The sequence below is a fragment of the Pongo abelii genome, chromosome 1 (genome assembly GCF_028885655.2).
Source record: "Pongo abelii isolate AG06213 chromosome 1, NHGRI_mPonAbe1-v2.0_pri, whole genome shotgun sequence".
In the NCBI taxonomy this organism is placed as follows: Eukaryota; Metazoa; Chordata; class Mammalia; order Primates; family Hominidae; genus Pongo; species Pongo abelii.
The window spans coordinates 190,889,688-190,907,414 of record NC_071985.2 but is presented as its reverse complement, the minus strand read 5'-3'; the positions used below and the strand labels follow the sequence as shown (position 1 = coordinate 190,907,414).

The following is a 17,727-nucleotide window of genomic DNA, read 5'->3' as shown; positions in this document are numbered from 1 at the left end:
TGTACTCATAAGTAAACAGAAGGCCGATAATGTACATTTGAAAAGTGATTCAAGTATACATTTAGAAAAAGAAAGAGAAGCAATAAAGGAAGTTAAAAAATATATTTGAAAGGATTCAGATACAGAGTTTGAAAACCAGACAAGTCACAGTAAACGGGCAAAATATTTACCTGTAAGGAGATTTAGATACACCTGTAAAAGGAAAAGGAGTCACTGAATTTGTTCAGAAGACCAAAGGGGAACATGACATCAAATATTTAAGAAGAGATTACTTTTACAGCTCCGGATGGACATTGGTCAGTGGACATTGGCCAGTGTGGGAGGCTTGAGCAGAAGCTGAACACTGTGATCACAAAGATTATCAAATATTTTCTTAGCCAGTAGTCTTCACTCTATTGCCACAATAGGAACGAACTTGCCATTGGGACCAGTATTTTATGAAGTTCATTTGTACTTAATGTTTATTTTATTAAAATAAAATGTTAAAAATTTTAAACAATAAAATATTTAAATAAATAAAATATTTATATTAAATATATTAAATAAAATATGTAAATAATATTTAAAATTTTAAAATATTAAAAGCTGATAAAATTAGGATAGTTAAGGCTAGTTCCAATTTGTTTTATTTTAATTCTTAAGGAATTTGTAATTCTTTAAGACGGAAAAGATGTTAGGCATCATCTGGTCTTATGTCTTTAATTTACAGATGAATAAACGAAGACTAAAAAAGGGTAATTGGCTTAATAGATCTGTTGACTGAGAAAAAGACAAAAGACCCCTATGTACTTACCTTGCTCTTTTATGTGGTTCCTAGTAGCCTGATTGAGTGTATATGCTCTGCAGTAACTTTCTACCAGGATTATATGGTGGGAAAAAAAATAGAGACTCTTGTTGGCTGCTTGTCTAGTAGCTAGCTGCTTCAACAGTTGACTTTCTTGAAAAATAATTTGCATTTCTACTCTGGCAGAGTGACTGAACTGGAAAATGTAGATGGGAAGAACTACTGTTCTGGTTTTTCCATCCTTCAAAAGAAGCTAAAACTTTTGGGCCTTTGTCTTCTTGGTAAAACTGGGGTACATCTCTTGTATACAGTATCTCTGTTTTGGTATGTTAACCTATAGGCTGTTGATTATGAATTAATTATTAAAAGCTGTTATATAATGGTTAAACAAGAAGGTAGAATGGTGATCAAGGCATTCCATGTTGTTTGCAAATGGAAAATGAGGACAGTTAAGGGAAAGTTAGGAAGCATCAACAGTAATGGGAAACATTATTGAGTGCTTATTAAGTGCCAGACATTGTGCTAAGTGCTTGCATGTGTTATCTTTCTAACTCATCACCCCATCCAGCAGTAATCATTATTATCCATATCTTAAGATGAGGGAATTGAAGTGTAGAAGATGAAGTAATCTTTCCAAGATCACCCATTGATAAGTACTAGATTCAGGATTGAAACATACGCGTATCTAATTCCAAAGTGAGGGTTCTGCTACGATTGATTGGAGTACCAGAAGGAGACGGGGAGACTGGAAATAAGCTGGAAAACACACTTCAGGATATTATTCAGGAGAACTTCCCAAACCTAGCAAGACAGGACAACATGCAAATTCAGGAAATGCAGAGAACGCCATTAAGATACTCCATGAGAAGATCAACTCCAAGACACATAATCATCAGATTCTCCAAGGTTGAAATGAAGGAAAAACTGTTAAGAGCAGTCAGAAAGGCTAGGTCACCTACACAGGGAAGCCTATCAGTTTAACAGATAGGACCTCTCAGCAGAAACTCTACAAGCCAGAAGAGATTAGAGGCCAATATTCCACATTCTTTAAGAAAAGAATTTTCAACCCAGAAGTTCATATCCAGCAAAACTAAGCTTCATAAGTGAAGGAGAAATAAAATCCTTTCCAGACAAGCAAATGCTGAGGGATTTCATTACCACCAGGCCTGCTCTGCAAGAGCTCCTGAAAGAAGCACTAAATATGGAAAGGAAAAACCAGTACCAGCCACTGCAAAAACACACCAAAATATAAAGACCAATGACACTATGAAGAAACTGTATCGACTAGTGTGCAAAATAACCAAACAGCATCATGATAACAGGATAAGATTCACACATAACAATACTAACCTTAAATGTAAATGGGCTAAATGCCCCAATTAAAAGACACAGACTGGCAAATTGGATAAGGAGTCAAGACCCATTGGTGTGCTATGTTCAGGAGACCCATCTTACGTGCAAAGACACACACAGGCTCAAAATAAAGGGAGGGAAGAAAATATACAAAGCAAATGGAAAGCAAAAAAAAGCAGGGGTTGCAATCGTAGTCTCTGACAAAACAGACTTTAAACCAACAAAGATCAAAAAAGACAAAGAAGGGCATTACAAAATGGTAAAGGGAACAATTCAACAAGAAGAGCTAACTATTCTAAATATATATGCAACCAATACAGGAGCACCCAGAATCATAAAACAAGTTCTTAGAGACCTACAAAGAGACTTAGACTCCCACACAATAGTAGTGGGAGACTTTAACACCCCACTGTCAGTATTAGACAGATCAACGAGACAGAAAATTAACAAGGATTTTCAGGACTTGAACTCTGCTCTGGATCTAATGGACCTAGTAGACGTCTACAGAACTCTCTACCCCAAATCAACAGAATATACATTCTTCTTAGTGCCACATGGCACTTATTCTAAAATCGACCACATAATTGGAAGTAAAACACTCCTCAGCAAATGCAGAAGAACTGAAATCACAACAAATGGTCTCTGAGACCACAGTGCAATCAAATTAGAACTCAGGATTAAGAAACTCACTCAAAACCATGCAATTTCATGGAAGTTGAACAACCTGCTCCTGAATGACTCCTTGGTAAATAATGGAATTAAAGCAGAAATCAAGAAGTTTTTTGAAACCAATGAGAACAAAGAGACAATGTGCCAGAATCTCTGGGACACAGCTAAAGCAGTGGTAAGAGGGAAATTTATACCACTAAATGCCCACATAAGAAGGCTAGAAAGATCTCAAATCGACACCCTAACATCACAATTAAAAGAGCTAGAGAGGCAGAGCAAACTAATCCAAAAGCTAGCAGAAGATAAGAAATAACTAAGATCAAAGAAGAGTTGAAGGAGATAGAGACAGGAAAAACTCTCTAAAAAATCAATGAATCCTGGAGCTGTTTTTATTGTTGTTGTTGTTGTTGTTGTTGTTGTTGAGTCAGAGTCTTGCTCTATCACCCAGGCTGGAGTGCAGTGGCGTGATCTTAGCTCACTGCAACCTCTGCCTCCTGGGTTCAAGTGATTCTCCTGCCTCAGCCTCCCAAGTAGCTGGGATTACAGGCACGCACCACCATGCCTGGCTAATTTTTTGTATTTTTAGTAGAGACAGAGTTTCATCATGCTGGCCAGGCTGGTCTCGAACTCCTGACCTCATGAGCCACCCACCTCAGCCTCCCAAGTGCTGTTATTACAGGTGTGAGCCACTGCGCCCAGCCCAGGAGCTGGTTTTTTGAAAAAATTAACAAAATAGACCACTAGCTAGACTAATAAAGAAGAAGGGAGATAAGCATCAAATAGACACAATAAAAATGATAAGAGGATATCACCATTGACCCTACAGAAATACAAACTACCATCAGAGAATACTATAAACACCTCTATGCAAATAAACTAGAAAATCTAGAAGAAATGGATGAATTCCTGGTTGCATACACCCTACCAAGACTAAACCAGGAAGAAGTTGAATCCCTGAGTAGACCAGTAACAAGCTCTGAAATTGAGGTGGTAATTAATAGCCTACCAACCAAAAAGAGCCCAGGACCAGACGGATTCACAGCTGAATTCTACCAGAAATACAAAAAGGAGCTGGTACCATTCCTTCTGAAACTATTCCAAACAATTGAAAAGGAGGCACTCCTCCCTAACTCATTTTATTAAGCCAGCATCATTCTGATACCAAAACCATGAAGAGACACAACAAAAAAAGAAAACTTCAGGCCAATATCCCTGATAAACATTGATGCAAAAATCCTGAATAAAATACTGGCAAACCAAATCCAGCAGCACATCAAAAAACTTATCCACCACAATTAAGTTGGCTTCATCGCTGGGATGCAAGGCTGGTTCAACATGCACAAATGAATAAACATAATCCATCACATAAACGAAACCAAAGACAAAAATACATGATTATCTCAATAGATGCAGAAAAGGCCTTTGATAAAATTCAACATCCCTTCATGTTAAAAACTCTAAATAACCTAGATATTGATGGAACATATCTCAAAATAATAAAGAACTATTTATGACAAACTCATAGCCAATATCATATTGAATGGGCAAAAGCTGGAAGCATTCCCTTTGAAAACCAGTGCAAGACAAGGATGCCGTCTCTCACCATACCTATTCAATATAGTATTGGAAGTTCTGGCCAGGGCAGTCAGGCAAAAGAAAGAAATAAAGGGTATTCAAATAGGAAGAGAGGAAGTCAAGTTGTCTCTGTAGATGACATGATTTTACATTTAGAAAAACCCATCATCTCAGCCCAAAAACTTCTTGAACTGATAAGCAACTTCAGCAAAGTCTCAGGATATAAAATCAGTGTGCAAAAACCACGAGCATTCCTTTACACCAACAATAGGCAAGCAGAGCGTCAAATCATGAATGAACTCCCACTCACAGTTGCTACAAAGAGAATACCTAGGAATACAGCTAACAAGGGATGTGAAGGACCTCTTCAAGGAGAACTACAAACCACTGCTCATAGAAGTAAGAGAGGACACAAACAAATGGAAAAATGTTCCATCCTAACATCGTAATGGATAGGAAGAATCAATATCAGGAAAATGGCCATACTGACCAAAGTAATTTATAGATGCAATGCTATTCCCATCAAACTACCATGACATTCTTCACAGAATTAGAAAAAACTATTTTAAATTTCATATGGAATCAAAGAAGACCCCGTATAGCCAAGACAATCCTAAGCAAAAAGAACAAAGCTGGAGGCATCACACTGCCTGACTTCAAACTGTACTACAAGGCTACATTAACCAAAACAGCATGGTACTGGTACCAAAACAGACATATAGACCAACGGAGCAGAACAGAGATCTCAGAAATAACACCACACATCTACAACCATCTTATCTTCGACAAACCTGACAAAAACAAGCAATGGGGAAAGGCTCTCCTATTCAGTAAATGGTGCTGGGAAAACTGGCTAGCCATATGCAGAAAAATGAAACTGGACCCCTTCCCTACACCTTAAACAAAAATTAACTCAAGATGGATTAAAGACTTAAATGTAAAACTCAAAACCACAATAACCCTAGAAGAAAACCTAGGCAATACTATTCAGGACATAGCCATGGGCAAAGACTTCATGACAAAAACGCCAAAAGCAATTGCAACAAAAGCCAAAATTGACAAAATGAGATCTAATTAAACTAAAGAGCTTCTGCACAGCAAAAGAAACTGTCATTAGAGTGAACAGGCAACCTACAGAATGGGGGAAAAATTTTGCCATCTACCTATCTGACAAAGGTCTAATATCCAGAATCTACAAGGAACTTAAACGTATTTACAAGAAAAAACAAACAACCTTATCAAAAAGTGGGTGAAGGATATGAAGAGACACTTCTCAAAAGAAGACATTTACGTGGCCAACAAACATATGAAGAAAAGCTCAACATCACTGATCATCAGAGAAATGCAAATCAAAACCACAATGAGATATCATCTCATGCCAGTCAGAATGGCAATTATTAAAAAGTCAGGAAACAATAGATGCTGGCAAGGTTGTGGAGAAATAAGAATGCTTTTACACTATTGGTGGGAACGTAAATTAGTTCAACCATTGTGGAAGACAGCATGGCGATTCCTCAAGGATCTAGAACCAGAAGTACAGTTTGCCCCAGCAATCCCATTACTGGGTATATACCCAAAGAAATATAAATCATTCTACTGTAAAGACACATGCACACATATGTTTATTGCAGCACTATTTACAATAGCAAAGACATGGAACCAACTCAAATGCCCATCAATGATAGATTGGATAAAGGAAATGTGGTACATGTACACCATGGAATACTTTGCAGCCATACAAAGGAATGATATCATGTCCTTTGCAGGGACATGGATGAAGCTGGAAGCCATCATCCTCAGCAAACTAACACAGGAACGGAAAACCAAACACCACATGTTCTCTCACTCATAAGTGGGAGTTGAACGTTGAGAATACATCGACACAGAGAGGGGAACAACATACACCAGGGCCTGTTGGGGGTAGGGGGTGAGGGGAGGGAACTTAGAGGATGGGTCAATATGTGCAGCAAGCTACTATGGCACACGTATATCTATGTAACAAACCTGCACATTCTGCATATGTATCCTGGTTTTTTTTAGAAGAAATTTTTTTTAAAAGTGGCTGGGCGCGCTGGCTCACGCCTGTAATCCCAGCACCTTGGGAGGCCGAGGTGGGTGGATCACATTCAGAAGTTGGAGACCAGCCTGACCAACATGGTGAAACCCCATCTCTACTAAAAATACAAACATTAGCTGGGCATGGTGGCACGCGCCTGTAATCCCAGCTACTCAAGAGGCTGAGGCAGGAGAATTGCTTGAACCCAGGAGGCGGAGGTTGCAGTGAGCCGAGATCGCACCACTGCACTCCAGCCTGGGCGACAAAGCGAGACTTCATCTCAAAAAAAAAAAAAAAAAAAAAAAAAAGTGAGGCTTCTTCATAATTACATTATAACCCATTGAAGATTTTTTTTTTCTAGGGATGTTGCAGCTCTAAGAAAAGCAGATTGTATTTAGATTGCCTTTCTAGCTAAACCAAAATAGGAATTGAAGAGCTAACAGGACTTGAGGGCTTCTGTGTTACTTTAGGGACATAAGCAAGATAAAACTAAAATAATGACATGGGCTTTTTAGAAAGTTGTAGACAGGAGCATACTGGACCAGGACTAAGGAAACTCTAAGAATATCTTATCTATTGAATTGTATAAGATTGAATTCTTTATCTATTCAGCATACTACTTGTGCCTACCTTTTGTAGAAAATCCAAATGACTATTCTCTTATTTCACTGGAGAAGCCTGATAGGAAAGTGTATTGCTGGTGTTTGATACATGTGCTTTTTTTACAGCTTTATTCAGGATTTTTTTTTTTTTTTTTTTTTTTTTTTTTTTTTGAGACAGAGTCTCTCTCTGTCACTCAGGCTGAAGTGCAATGGCATGATCTTGGCTCACTGCAACCTCCACTTCCTGGATTCAAGCAATTCTCATGCCTCAGCCTCCCAAGTAGCTGGGACTACAGGTGCACACCATCACACCCAGCTAAGGGTTTCACCATGTTGGCCAGGCTGGTCTTGAACTCCTGACCTCAGGTGATCCACCCACCTCAGCCTCCCAAAGTCCTGGGATTATAGGCGTGAGCCATCACGCCCAGCTTATTCAGGATTATTGACAAATGTTGTATATTTGTGGTGTACAACCTGATGTTTTGATTTACGTGTACATTGTGAAATGATTAAATCAAGCTAAGTTACGTATGTATCATCTCACATACTTTTTTGTGGTGAGAACATTTAAGCTCTACTCTTTTAACAATTTTCAAGTATACAACACATTAAGTATAGTCACTATGCTGTATAATACATATCCAGAATTTATCCTGTCTATCTGAAACTTTGTACCCTTTGACCAGCATCTTCCCATTCCATGCCTCCCCTCCCCAGCCTCGCAACCACCATTCTACTTGCTGCTTCTGTGAGTTCAACTTTATGAGTTCAACTTTTTCAGAGTCCACGTATAAGTGAGATCATGCAGTATTTGTCTTTGTGTGCCTGGCTTATTTCACTTAGCATAATGCCCTCCAAGTTCATTCATGTTGTGACAAATGACAGGATTTCTGTCTTTTTAAAGGCTGAACAGTTTTGCATTGTATGTGTGTTTGTGTTGTGTGTGTATACTATATTTTCTTTTCCATTCATCCATTGATTGACACTTATGGAAAATGTTTCACATTTTTCTTAGCAAAGATTTTTTGGATGTGACTCTAAAAGCAAAAATATACAAATGGGGTTGCATCAAGTTAAAAAGCTTCTGCACAGCAAGGGAAACAATCAACAGAGTAAAGAGACAACCTACAGAATGGGCAAAAATATTTGTAGATCATACGTCTGATGAGGGGTTAATACCCAAAATATAAGGAACTCAAACAACTCAATAGCAAGAAAACAAATAATCCAGTTTAAAAATAGGCAAAGGATGCAAATAGACATTTCTCAAAAGAAGACATAGAAAAGGCCAACAGGTATGTGAAAAAATGTTCAGCGTCGTGAATTATAAGGGAAATGCAAATTAAAACCACAATGAGATATCACCTCACACCTATTAGAATGGCTTTTATCAAAAAGACAAAAGATAAGTGTTGGCAAGGATGTGGAGAAAATAGAACACTTCGACACTGTGGGCCGGAATGTAAATTAGTACAACCAATATGGAAAACAGTATGGAGGTTCCTCAAAAAATTAAAAATAGAGCTACCCATATGATCCAGCAATTCCACTTCCAGGTATATATCCAAGGGATTTGAAACCAGTATGTCAAAGAGATATCTGCAGAAGTGATGTGTGTGTGTGCACACAATGTAATACTATTCAGCCTTGAAAGAATGTGTTTTATGGGAGTGTGTTTATGGGAGAAGAATCATCAGGAAATAAAAGAAAGTGATGAGGAAGGCTAGAAACTTAAGGTCTCTTACTAAATTTCCTCTTTCTTTTTGCCAACAGACACCACACAGACACACACACACATTCACACTCTACTTCTTAACATATGGACTCTTTGAACTTCCCATTTTAAATGTGTTTTACTCTAAAATTGTCTGTGCTTCTATCATTGATATGAAAAATAAGGTAAGTTGTCTGTGCCTAACTGCTTTTGTTAACATAATTTTATTGTTATTTTCACTCTAATATAACATGTATTATATGAACATGTATCAACTATCCATAAATGTAAAAGAGTAGTTTGTTGTAGATAAGCTAACTCCAAAAACATTTACATGTGAATAATCACATTCTGACGATTCCGGTTCTGACAACTTGAACCCATGTTTTACCAATATTCTTTCCAATTGTCTGTGTTTCTCTTTTAAAATGTTTGCTTTAGCATCCATCATCTGGAGAAAAACTAAAATACAACCAACAAGGGGAAGTACAACAACTTCACCAGAATTTGCACCGGCTCCAGATTCTGTGCAACTCAGCTGAAAATGAGCTTCGATATGAACGAGGGCAGAACTTGGACTTAAAGCAACATAATAGCTTACTTCAGGAAGAAAACATTAAGGTACCTCTTGTGGGCACATGCTTTATGGAAGGGTTTCAGTTGGCCCTGGGAATAAACGAATCTAAGTTCCTCTACTTGATAATTCATGATAGGATCCACAAATGTGTGGACAATGTGAGCTATCTGGTAACTTCCTCCTTTAACTTTTCCCTGCTAAGTAAGAATGTGTGTATTATCAACCTGTAAATAGAAAAAGGCATTAAATTACATAATTTTCTGAAAACGCTATCTAAAATTTTTAGTACTTACTAAACTTCAGTGACCTGAGCCCTAAACCCTGGTTGTCCTGCCTGGTGTATCACTAGACTTATTTATCCCTATTAGATGTATCCATTATTATTGGTTCAATCAGATCTCAACTGCACCAAGGTACAATTAGTGGGAGAGCAAAGTTGTTCTTCCTAATACAACAGCATGAAATAGTTAAGGCAACATCCCCCAAAAGCTTGTTTAAAAATAATCTATGTAGAACTGCCATACACAGATTCAACTAAATTTTATGAACCACATAAATGTTTAAAATTAACCTCCATGTAAAATAGTACTTCCTCTTAATTATGGTTCAATTCTGTAAATATATATTAAGGACTTAGTTTCTATAAGCCTCTATTGAAGGTTCTAAAATTCAACATTCAATATTCATATGCAATCTTGTAGACACACTGAGAGTTTAATGGTAGGCACAATAGACACAATCCTTATCCCCATGGTGCAGGTGTCAGCAAACTTTGGCATGTAGGTCAAATTCTGTCTGCCTTCTGTTTTTATAAATAAAGTTTTATTGGCAGCCATATCTGTCTGTTTATATATTATGACTGCTTTTGCGCTACAGTAACAGATTTGATAGTTGTGATGAAACCATATGACCCACAAAATCTAAAATATTTACTACCTGGCCCTTTATGAGAAAAGTTTGCCCACACCTGGTCTAGCAGGATAAAATGATCTTATTTGAAAAGTGACATAAACATGGATAAGAAAGGTCCCTACTTTTCAAGAGCTCACAGTCTAGTGGGGGAGATATAGAGGAAAACAAATATCCGTTTATCCCAAACTTCAAGGAAGGCCTTCTAAGGGAGTTCTCGTATTCCGGGATTATTTGAATAAACCTCTTCCCTGTCCTCACCCTTCATGAGTTTTTGAAGACTGATCATATTCCTTCAAGCCTTTGTAGTTTTAAATTAAATTCTAAATCTTTATCACATGTTCTCATAAGACAGTCTTTCACTTTCCCTTCAAGGACATTTCTTAGATCATTTTAACTCTCCAACTCGGGACATATTCTAACCATACTACATATTTCTTAAGGAACAATGGCCAGAACTACACAGATTATAATGCCTTACATATGATTGGTACCCTATAAATATTTATTGGATTAATGAACAGTCTTTCAGGGATGGATAAATGATAGCTTGGTAACAAGAGAAGATTTTTATTTTTCACTGCTTGTAAAGAGCATGCAGTAAATTTAAAAAAAAAAAAGAGAGAAGTTTTTTATCTATTTTAATCTCCATGGTGGATAAATTATTGGCCATTTAGAAATAAGACATCAGCCTCTTGATTAGCTCCTTTGGCCAGGCACCTATGAAAGTTATATACGATGAGTATCCTTTATTGAGAGTTTGTCCACTTTATCTCTTTTCGTTTGTTTGTTTCTGAGACGGAGTCTCGCTCTGTCGCCCATGCTGAAGTGCAGTGGCATGATCTTTGCTCACTGCAACCTCCACCTCCCAGGTTCAAGAGATTCTCCTGCCTCAGCTTCCTGAGTTGCTGGGATTATAGGCGCATGTCACCACACCCAGCTAATTTTTGTATTTTTAGTAGAGGCAGGTTTTCACCATGTTGGCCAGGCTGATCTCGAACTCCTGACCTCAGGTGATCCTCCCGGCTTAGCTTCCCAAAGTGCTGGGATTACAGGTGTGAGCCACCAGGCCCAGCCTGTCTACTTTATCTCTTATGAACAGCCTCACAACCCTAAAGGGTCAGCACTTTATGGATGAGGAAACTGTTCAAGATTGCAAAGCTAACAAATTATAGAGTCAGAACTTAAACTCAAGTCTGTTTCTCTCTTTCCTGTATAGACATCTTTCCATATTACACCCCTCCTCAATTTGGGTCATTTTGGAACCTCAGCTTTACAAACTTAAGACTCACTTTTAAAAATCCACTCAAGGCCAGGTGCAGTGGCTGACGCCTATAATCGTAGCACTTTGTGGGGCTGAGGTGAGCAGATCATTTAAAGTGCTCACGAGTTTGAGACCAGCCTGGCTAACATGGCGAAACTGCATCTCTACTAAAAATCCAAAAAAAAAAAAAAAAAAAGTTAGCCGGGCATGGTGGCACACGCCTGTAGTCCCAGCTACTCGGGAGGCTGAGGCACGAAAATTGCTTGATTCCAGGAGGCAGAGGTTGCAATGAGCCGTGATCGGGCCACTGCAATCCAGTCTGGGTGACAGAGCGAGAATCTGTCTCAAAAAAAAGAAAAATCCATTCAAATTATCAAACTTGAGTCTCTAGCTAATGTTAGGCATACTTATGAGACTAAGAAACAAAAATACGTGCTCACTTTAGCAGCACATATACTAAAACTGGAATGATACAGAGAAGATTAGCATGGCCCCTGTGCAAGGATGACACGCAAATTTGTGAAGCGTTCCATATTTTTTAAACTAAAGAGTTTCTGCACAGCAAAAGAAACTATCATCAGAATGAACAGCGAACCTACATGGGAGAAAATTTTTGCAATCTGTCCATCTGGCGAAGGGCTAATATCCAGAATCTACAAGGAACTTAAACACATTTAGAAGAAAAAAACAACCCCATCAAAAAGTGGGTGAAGGATATGAACAGACACTTCTCAAAAGAAGACATTTATGCAGCCAGCAAACATATGAAAAAAAGTTCATCATCACTGGTCATTAGAGAAATGCAAATCAAAACCACAGTGAGATGCCATCTCATGCCAGTTAGAATGGCGATCATTAAAAAGTCAGGAAACAACAGATGCTGGCGAGGATGTGGCGAAATAGGAACAATTTTACACTGTTGGTGGGAGTGTAAACTAGTTCAACCACTGTGGAAGACAGTGTGGCTATTCCTCGAGGATCTAGAACCAGAAATACAATTTGACCCAGCAATCCCATTACTGGCTATACAGCCAAAGGATTATAAATCATTCTACTATAAAGACACATGCACATGTATGTTTATTGCAGCACTATTCACAATAGCAAAGACTTGGAACCAACCCAAATGCCCATCAATGATGGACTGGATAAAGAAAATGGGGCACATATACACCGTGGAATAATATGCAGCCATAAAAAAGAATGAGTTCATGTCCTTTGCAGGGACATGGATGAAGCTGGAAACCATCATTCTCAGCAAACTAACACAGGAACAGAAAACCAAACACTGTGTGTTCTCACTCATAAGTGGGAGTTGAACAATGAGAACACATGGACACAGGGAGGGGAATATCACACACCGGGGCCTGTCAGTGGGTGGGGGACAAGGGGAGGGATAGCATTAGGAGAAATACCCAATGTAGATGACGGGTTGATGGGTGCAGCAAACTACCATGGCACATGTATACCTATGTAACAAACCCGCATGTTCTGCACATGTATCCCAGAACTTAAAGTATAATTTAAAACTAAAATAAGTTAATTATTTAAAAATTTAAAAATAAATAAAATTAGTGGCTGGGTGCAGTGGCTCAAGCCTACAATCCTAGGGCTTTGGGAGGCCAAGGCAGGAGGATTGCTTGAGCCCAGGGATTTGAAGCTGCAGTGAGCTATGATCACACCACTGCACTCCAGCCTGGGTAATAGAGTGAGGCCCTGTCTCAAAAAAAAAAAAAATTAAATAAAAATTAAAATATCATTTTTTCTTTAAAAAAAAAAAAAGAAACCAAAATACTAACTTATTGCTTTTAAATCATTTTGTTATAAAATATAACACTTAGAAAATGCATAAAACATACAGTTTACCTAGTTGTCATAAAGTAAATAGACATCTAAACACTACCCAGGAAAAGAAATAGAACAATGCCAGCACACTAGTGGCCCCTGCACACCTTGTCCCCATCATAATCCCATCACCTTACCACCCCAGTAGTAACCACTAATTTTGGTAATAACTCTCTTGCTTTACTTTATAGTTTTATCAACTATTTATGAATCCCATACAATATAGTTGTCTTCCCTATTTCTCATATTTCAAAAATATGATCAGTTATTTATACCTTGTGTCTGCCTTATGATAACTTTGTCTGCAAGATTCATTCCTGTTATAGTGTATAGCCATTATTTATTCATTTTATTTGCAATATAGTATTCTATTGTAAGAAAATGCCATACTTTATTTATTTTTTCTGTGGCTTATGGACACTTTACATGTTTCCAGCTTGGGGATGTTAAAAAGAATGTTGTAGGCTTGCAGAGCCTCAGGCAGATTGCTGCTCTGTCACCACCAGTACCAAGACGCTGTTGTAGATCCTCTTCTTGGTGCTCCACTGTCCCAACTTGAAGCTGAAGAAGCTGCCTTGGATGCATAGGTCATTGGCCATAACAGTGTTTGCCCCAGTGTTGTCTTATTTCATCATTACCAGCATCGCCAAAACCCTAAGTATTGACTCTTTGATTACAGGCCCAAGAGGCCTTTACCTTTCTTGGCCTGTGGAGTAAATAGACAATATATTATGAAAGGACTTGTATATACCCTTTCTGTTTACAATGAGACATTTAGGTTTCTTAGTTTTGAACGAATTCAATTTACCAAATATTCCAGAACACTTGATTTCTTCTTTTTATTTGATTTGTTTCTTATCTATTCATTGTCTGTGTCTTACTTTTTTCATAGTAAGATTGTCCTTGAAAAATTAAACTTCTAGGCTTTCTAAAAGGCTAGAGTGCCTTTTTAGAAGAAGTCAACAGCTAATAGATTTGTTCTTATCATTGAAATTTCAAAAGTTATACCAACCCTCCAAAATAAAATGAGAAAATGAAAAAAAAATGAGACAGAAGGTGAGCTGGTTTAGAATGGCAAGGTGGGAAATGGGTTTTTACTAGAAAAATAGGAAGTTTATTAAAACTTGATTGAGAATTTCTTTTCAGTAATATCAATGAGATAAGCTTATTACATTTTTTCCTGTTGACCTACATTGATCCACCAATTATATTAAGGCATTTTGCTCTTAGGGTTTAATTTCTTTACTTCTACATACACTCATTTCATTCTGTTTAACAAAGCGTTTGACCATTTTTATGTGTCCGCTAACATTTTTGGAAATGGCATTTCTGGTCTTCAAAAATTAATGCAAAATGAGGAAATGAAGTTTCATAAGCTAAGCACTCTACACACTTGAGCAGCTTTTATTGAAAGAACTTTGCCTTTGAACAGAGGGTTTAACAGCACATTATTTCAGATATGTTCAGTCAATGAATATCAGATTCTTTCCTGAGTAGCAAGATATATGAATAGAACTGAGTAATGTTTCTACTTTTTAAAGAGTGCTGCAATGAGCATTCATGCACATGTATCCTGATGTCCATAAGTACACATTCCTCTAGGAAGAGATTGGGAGTGGAATTATTTTATCATAGAATATGTATTACTTCAACTCCTTCTAAAGTCTTCCACCAACAGTGTCTGAAGGTTCCCATTGCTTTACATCCTCACCAACTCTTGGAACTGTCAGACGTTAAAATTTTTGCAAAGCTAGTATACATGTATAGTGGTAGTTCCTTGTGGTTTTAGTGTGCATTTGCCTGTTTGCAAACAAGGTTGAGCAGCTTTTTATATATTTAATTGGCATTTGAATTTCTGTTTTGTGAAGTGCTTATTCAAGATTTTGTTCATATTTATTTGGGGTTTCTGTCATTTTAATTTTTTCATTAATTTATAGAAGTTTTTTAAATACATGAACCCTTTATCAGGTATGTATTATAAACATCGACTCTGTGGCTTGCATTTTCATTCTCCTTATCTATCTTTTGATGAATCAAACTTTTTAATTTTAATAATCATTATTTTTCATTATAACTAGTGATTTTTGGGGTCTGATTTAATAAATATCTTACTACTTCAAAGTCATAAAGCTATTCTACATTGACATTTATTTATGTATTTATGTATTTGCTTATTTATTTTTGAGATGGAGTCTCACTCTGTCACACAGGCTGGAGTACAGTGGCATGATCTTGGCCCACTGCAACATCTGCCTCCTGGGTTCAAGCAGTTCTCCTGCCTCGGCCTCCCGAATAGCTGGGATTACAGGCACACACCACCATGCCTGGCTAATTTTTTTGTACTTTTAGTAGATAACAGGGTTTCACCATATTGGCCTGGCTGGCCTCGAACTCCTGACCTCAGGTGAGCTGCCCACCTCAGCCTCCCAAAGTGTGGGATTACAGGCATGAGCCACCATGCCCAGCCTATTGTGGTGTATTTCTGAGATCCCTATTCTGTCCATTGTTCTATTTGTCTGCCCTTGTGCCAATACTATGCTATCATGATTATTTTAGCTTTATATAAATATTAACATTTGATAGAACAAATCTTTTCGCTTTGTTCTTCTTTTCTGGGATATCTGGGCTATTCCTGGCCTTTGGGGTTCCTATATAAGTTTTATAATCAGTTTGTTAAGCTACACACAAATACTCACATGAACTCACATAGAACCCATGTATATTGACACACAACCTTTTGGGATTTCAGTTGGAATTACATTGAATCTATAGGTCAATTTGGGCAGAATTTAAATCTTTGCAATATTGAATCCTCTAATTTAAGAAGAGAGTGTGTGTATTTAGGTTTTTAATTTCTCTCAATATTTAAATTTTCTTATGTATCTTTTGTTAGACATATTCACAGGTGATGATATTTTCCATACTATTATAAATGGTAACTTTAAAAATGTTCATTTTCTAATTATTTCCCAATATATAGAAAATATATAATCATTTTCTAATAAAAACTTTCCCATACTTTTTTATTCTTACAATGTATGTATATGTTATTTTGGATTTTCTATGCAAGTAATCATATCACCTAAAGATAATTTGCTTTCTTCCTTTCCATATGTTAAACCTTTCATTCTTTTTTCTTGTTCTGTTTACTGGCTAGCACAGTGCTGAATAGAACTGGTGACAGTAGGCACCCTTTTCTAATTCCCAGTCTGAAAGGAAAAGCTCTCAAATTTCACCATTTAGTATGTTTTTATAGCTTTTTAAAAATAGATAGTTTATCCAAATGTACTTTAGAAAGAAAGAAAAATAAAAATATATTATTTATTACATTAAGGAAATTGCTTTCTAGCATTAGTTTGTTCAATGTTTTATGACAAATACATGTTGAATTTCATAAATTTTTTTTCTGAATATTTTGAGAAGGTTTTTAAAAAATTTTAATCTGTTAATATGCTGAATTACTTTGACTGATTTTCTAATGTTAATCCAATTTTGCATTCCTAGGATAAACCTAACTTCATCATAAATTATCATTCTTTTCCTACAGTGCTGGATTTGGCTTGCTAATATGTCTTTGGGATGTTTGCAACTTTGCTCAAAAGTGAGACTAGTCTGTCATTTACTTCCTTGCAATGCCCTTGTCAGATTTTGATATCAAGGTTATCCTAGCCTCTTAAAATAAAAATGGGTAATATACCCTCTTTTTCTGTCTTCTAGAAGAGTTTGTCTTCTAGAAATCATTGTATTACAATGATTTCTTCTTAAATTATTGCAAAAAACTCATCCCTAAAGCCTTCTGATTTTGCTTTCTTTTGGGTAGGTTTTCAATTTCTAGTTCCATTTCTTTAATAGTTATGAGAAGTCAAGTGCTTCTTTTTTTTTGCATCAACTTTGTTATATTTTATTTTTCTAAAGTTTCCATTTCATTTAAATTTTTTAAAGTTTTACAGAAATTTATTCATCTTGTCTTCTTTTTAAAATATATATATTTTAACAAAGGTAGCTTTTGAAAAAAAGAAGAAAAGATATATAATGATGGTCATTTCACTTTTATAATATTAGTTACCTTTGCCTTGTTGCTTTTTCTTTGGTCAGTCTCGCTAGAAGTTTATTCATTTTATTAGACTGTTTAAAGAACCAAATTTTAGCTTGTTGATCCACTCTAATATATTCTTTTTAGAGAAATAATAAATACACATATTTCACAGTTTAGAGTAAATATAGTATAGAGTACTGGATTAGAATCAGAAAATCTATATTCAGACCTTGATTCTATCATCTGGCAACTATTTGAGATTCAGTTTTTTATCTCTAAAATAGGCTAAAATACCAATACCAGCCACTTCATAGATGTGAAAGCCTAACAAATGTAAAGTAGT

The 17,727-nt window shown here is 36.7% G+C and overlaps 1 protein-coding gene and 1 non-coding gene across 16 annotated transcripts in view; both read left to right on the top strand.

The window, feature by feature from the left end:
- CCDC30 (coiled-coil domain containing 30) overlaps positions 1-17,727 on the top strand; it is a 194,491-nt gene that overhangs the window by 91,930 nt on the left and 84,834 nt on the right. For all 15 annotated transcript variants that reach the window (XM_054536989.2, XM_054536979.2, XM_054536958.2 and 12 more), the window contains one exon: positions 9,195-9,374. In XM_054536989.2, the coding sequence (XP_054392964.2) occupies positions 9,195-9,374 (180 nt within the window). The remainder of the gene's footprint in view (positions 1-9,194; positions 9,375-17,727) is intronic.
- LOC112130906 (U6 spliceosomal RNA) lies at positions 11,936-12,042 on the top strand. Its single transcript, XR_002913073.1, has one exon. It is a non-coding gene; the product is annotated as a U6 spliceosomal RNA (small nuclear RNA).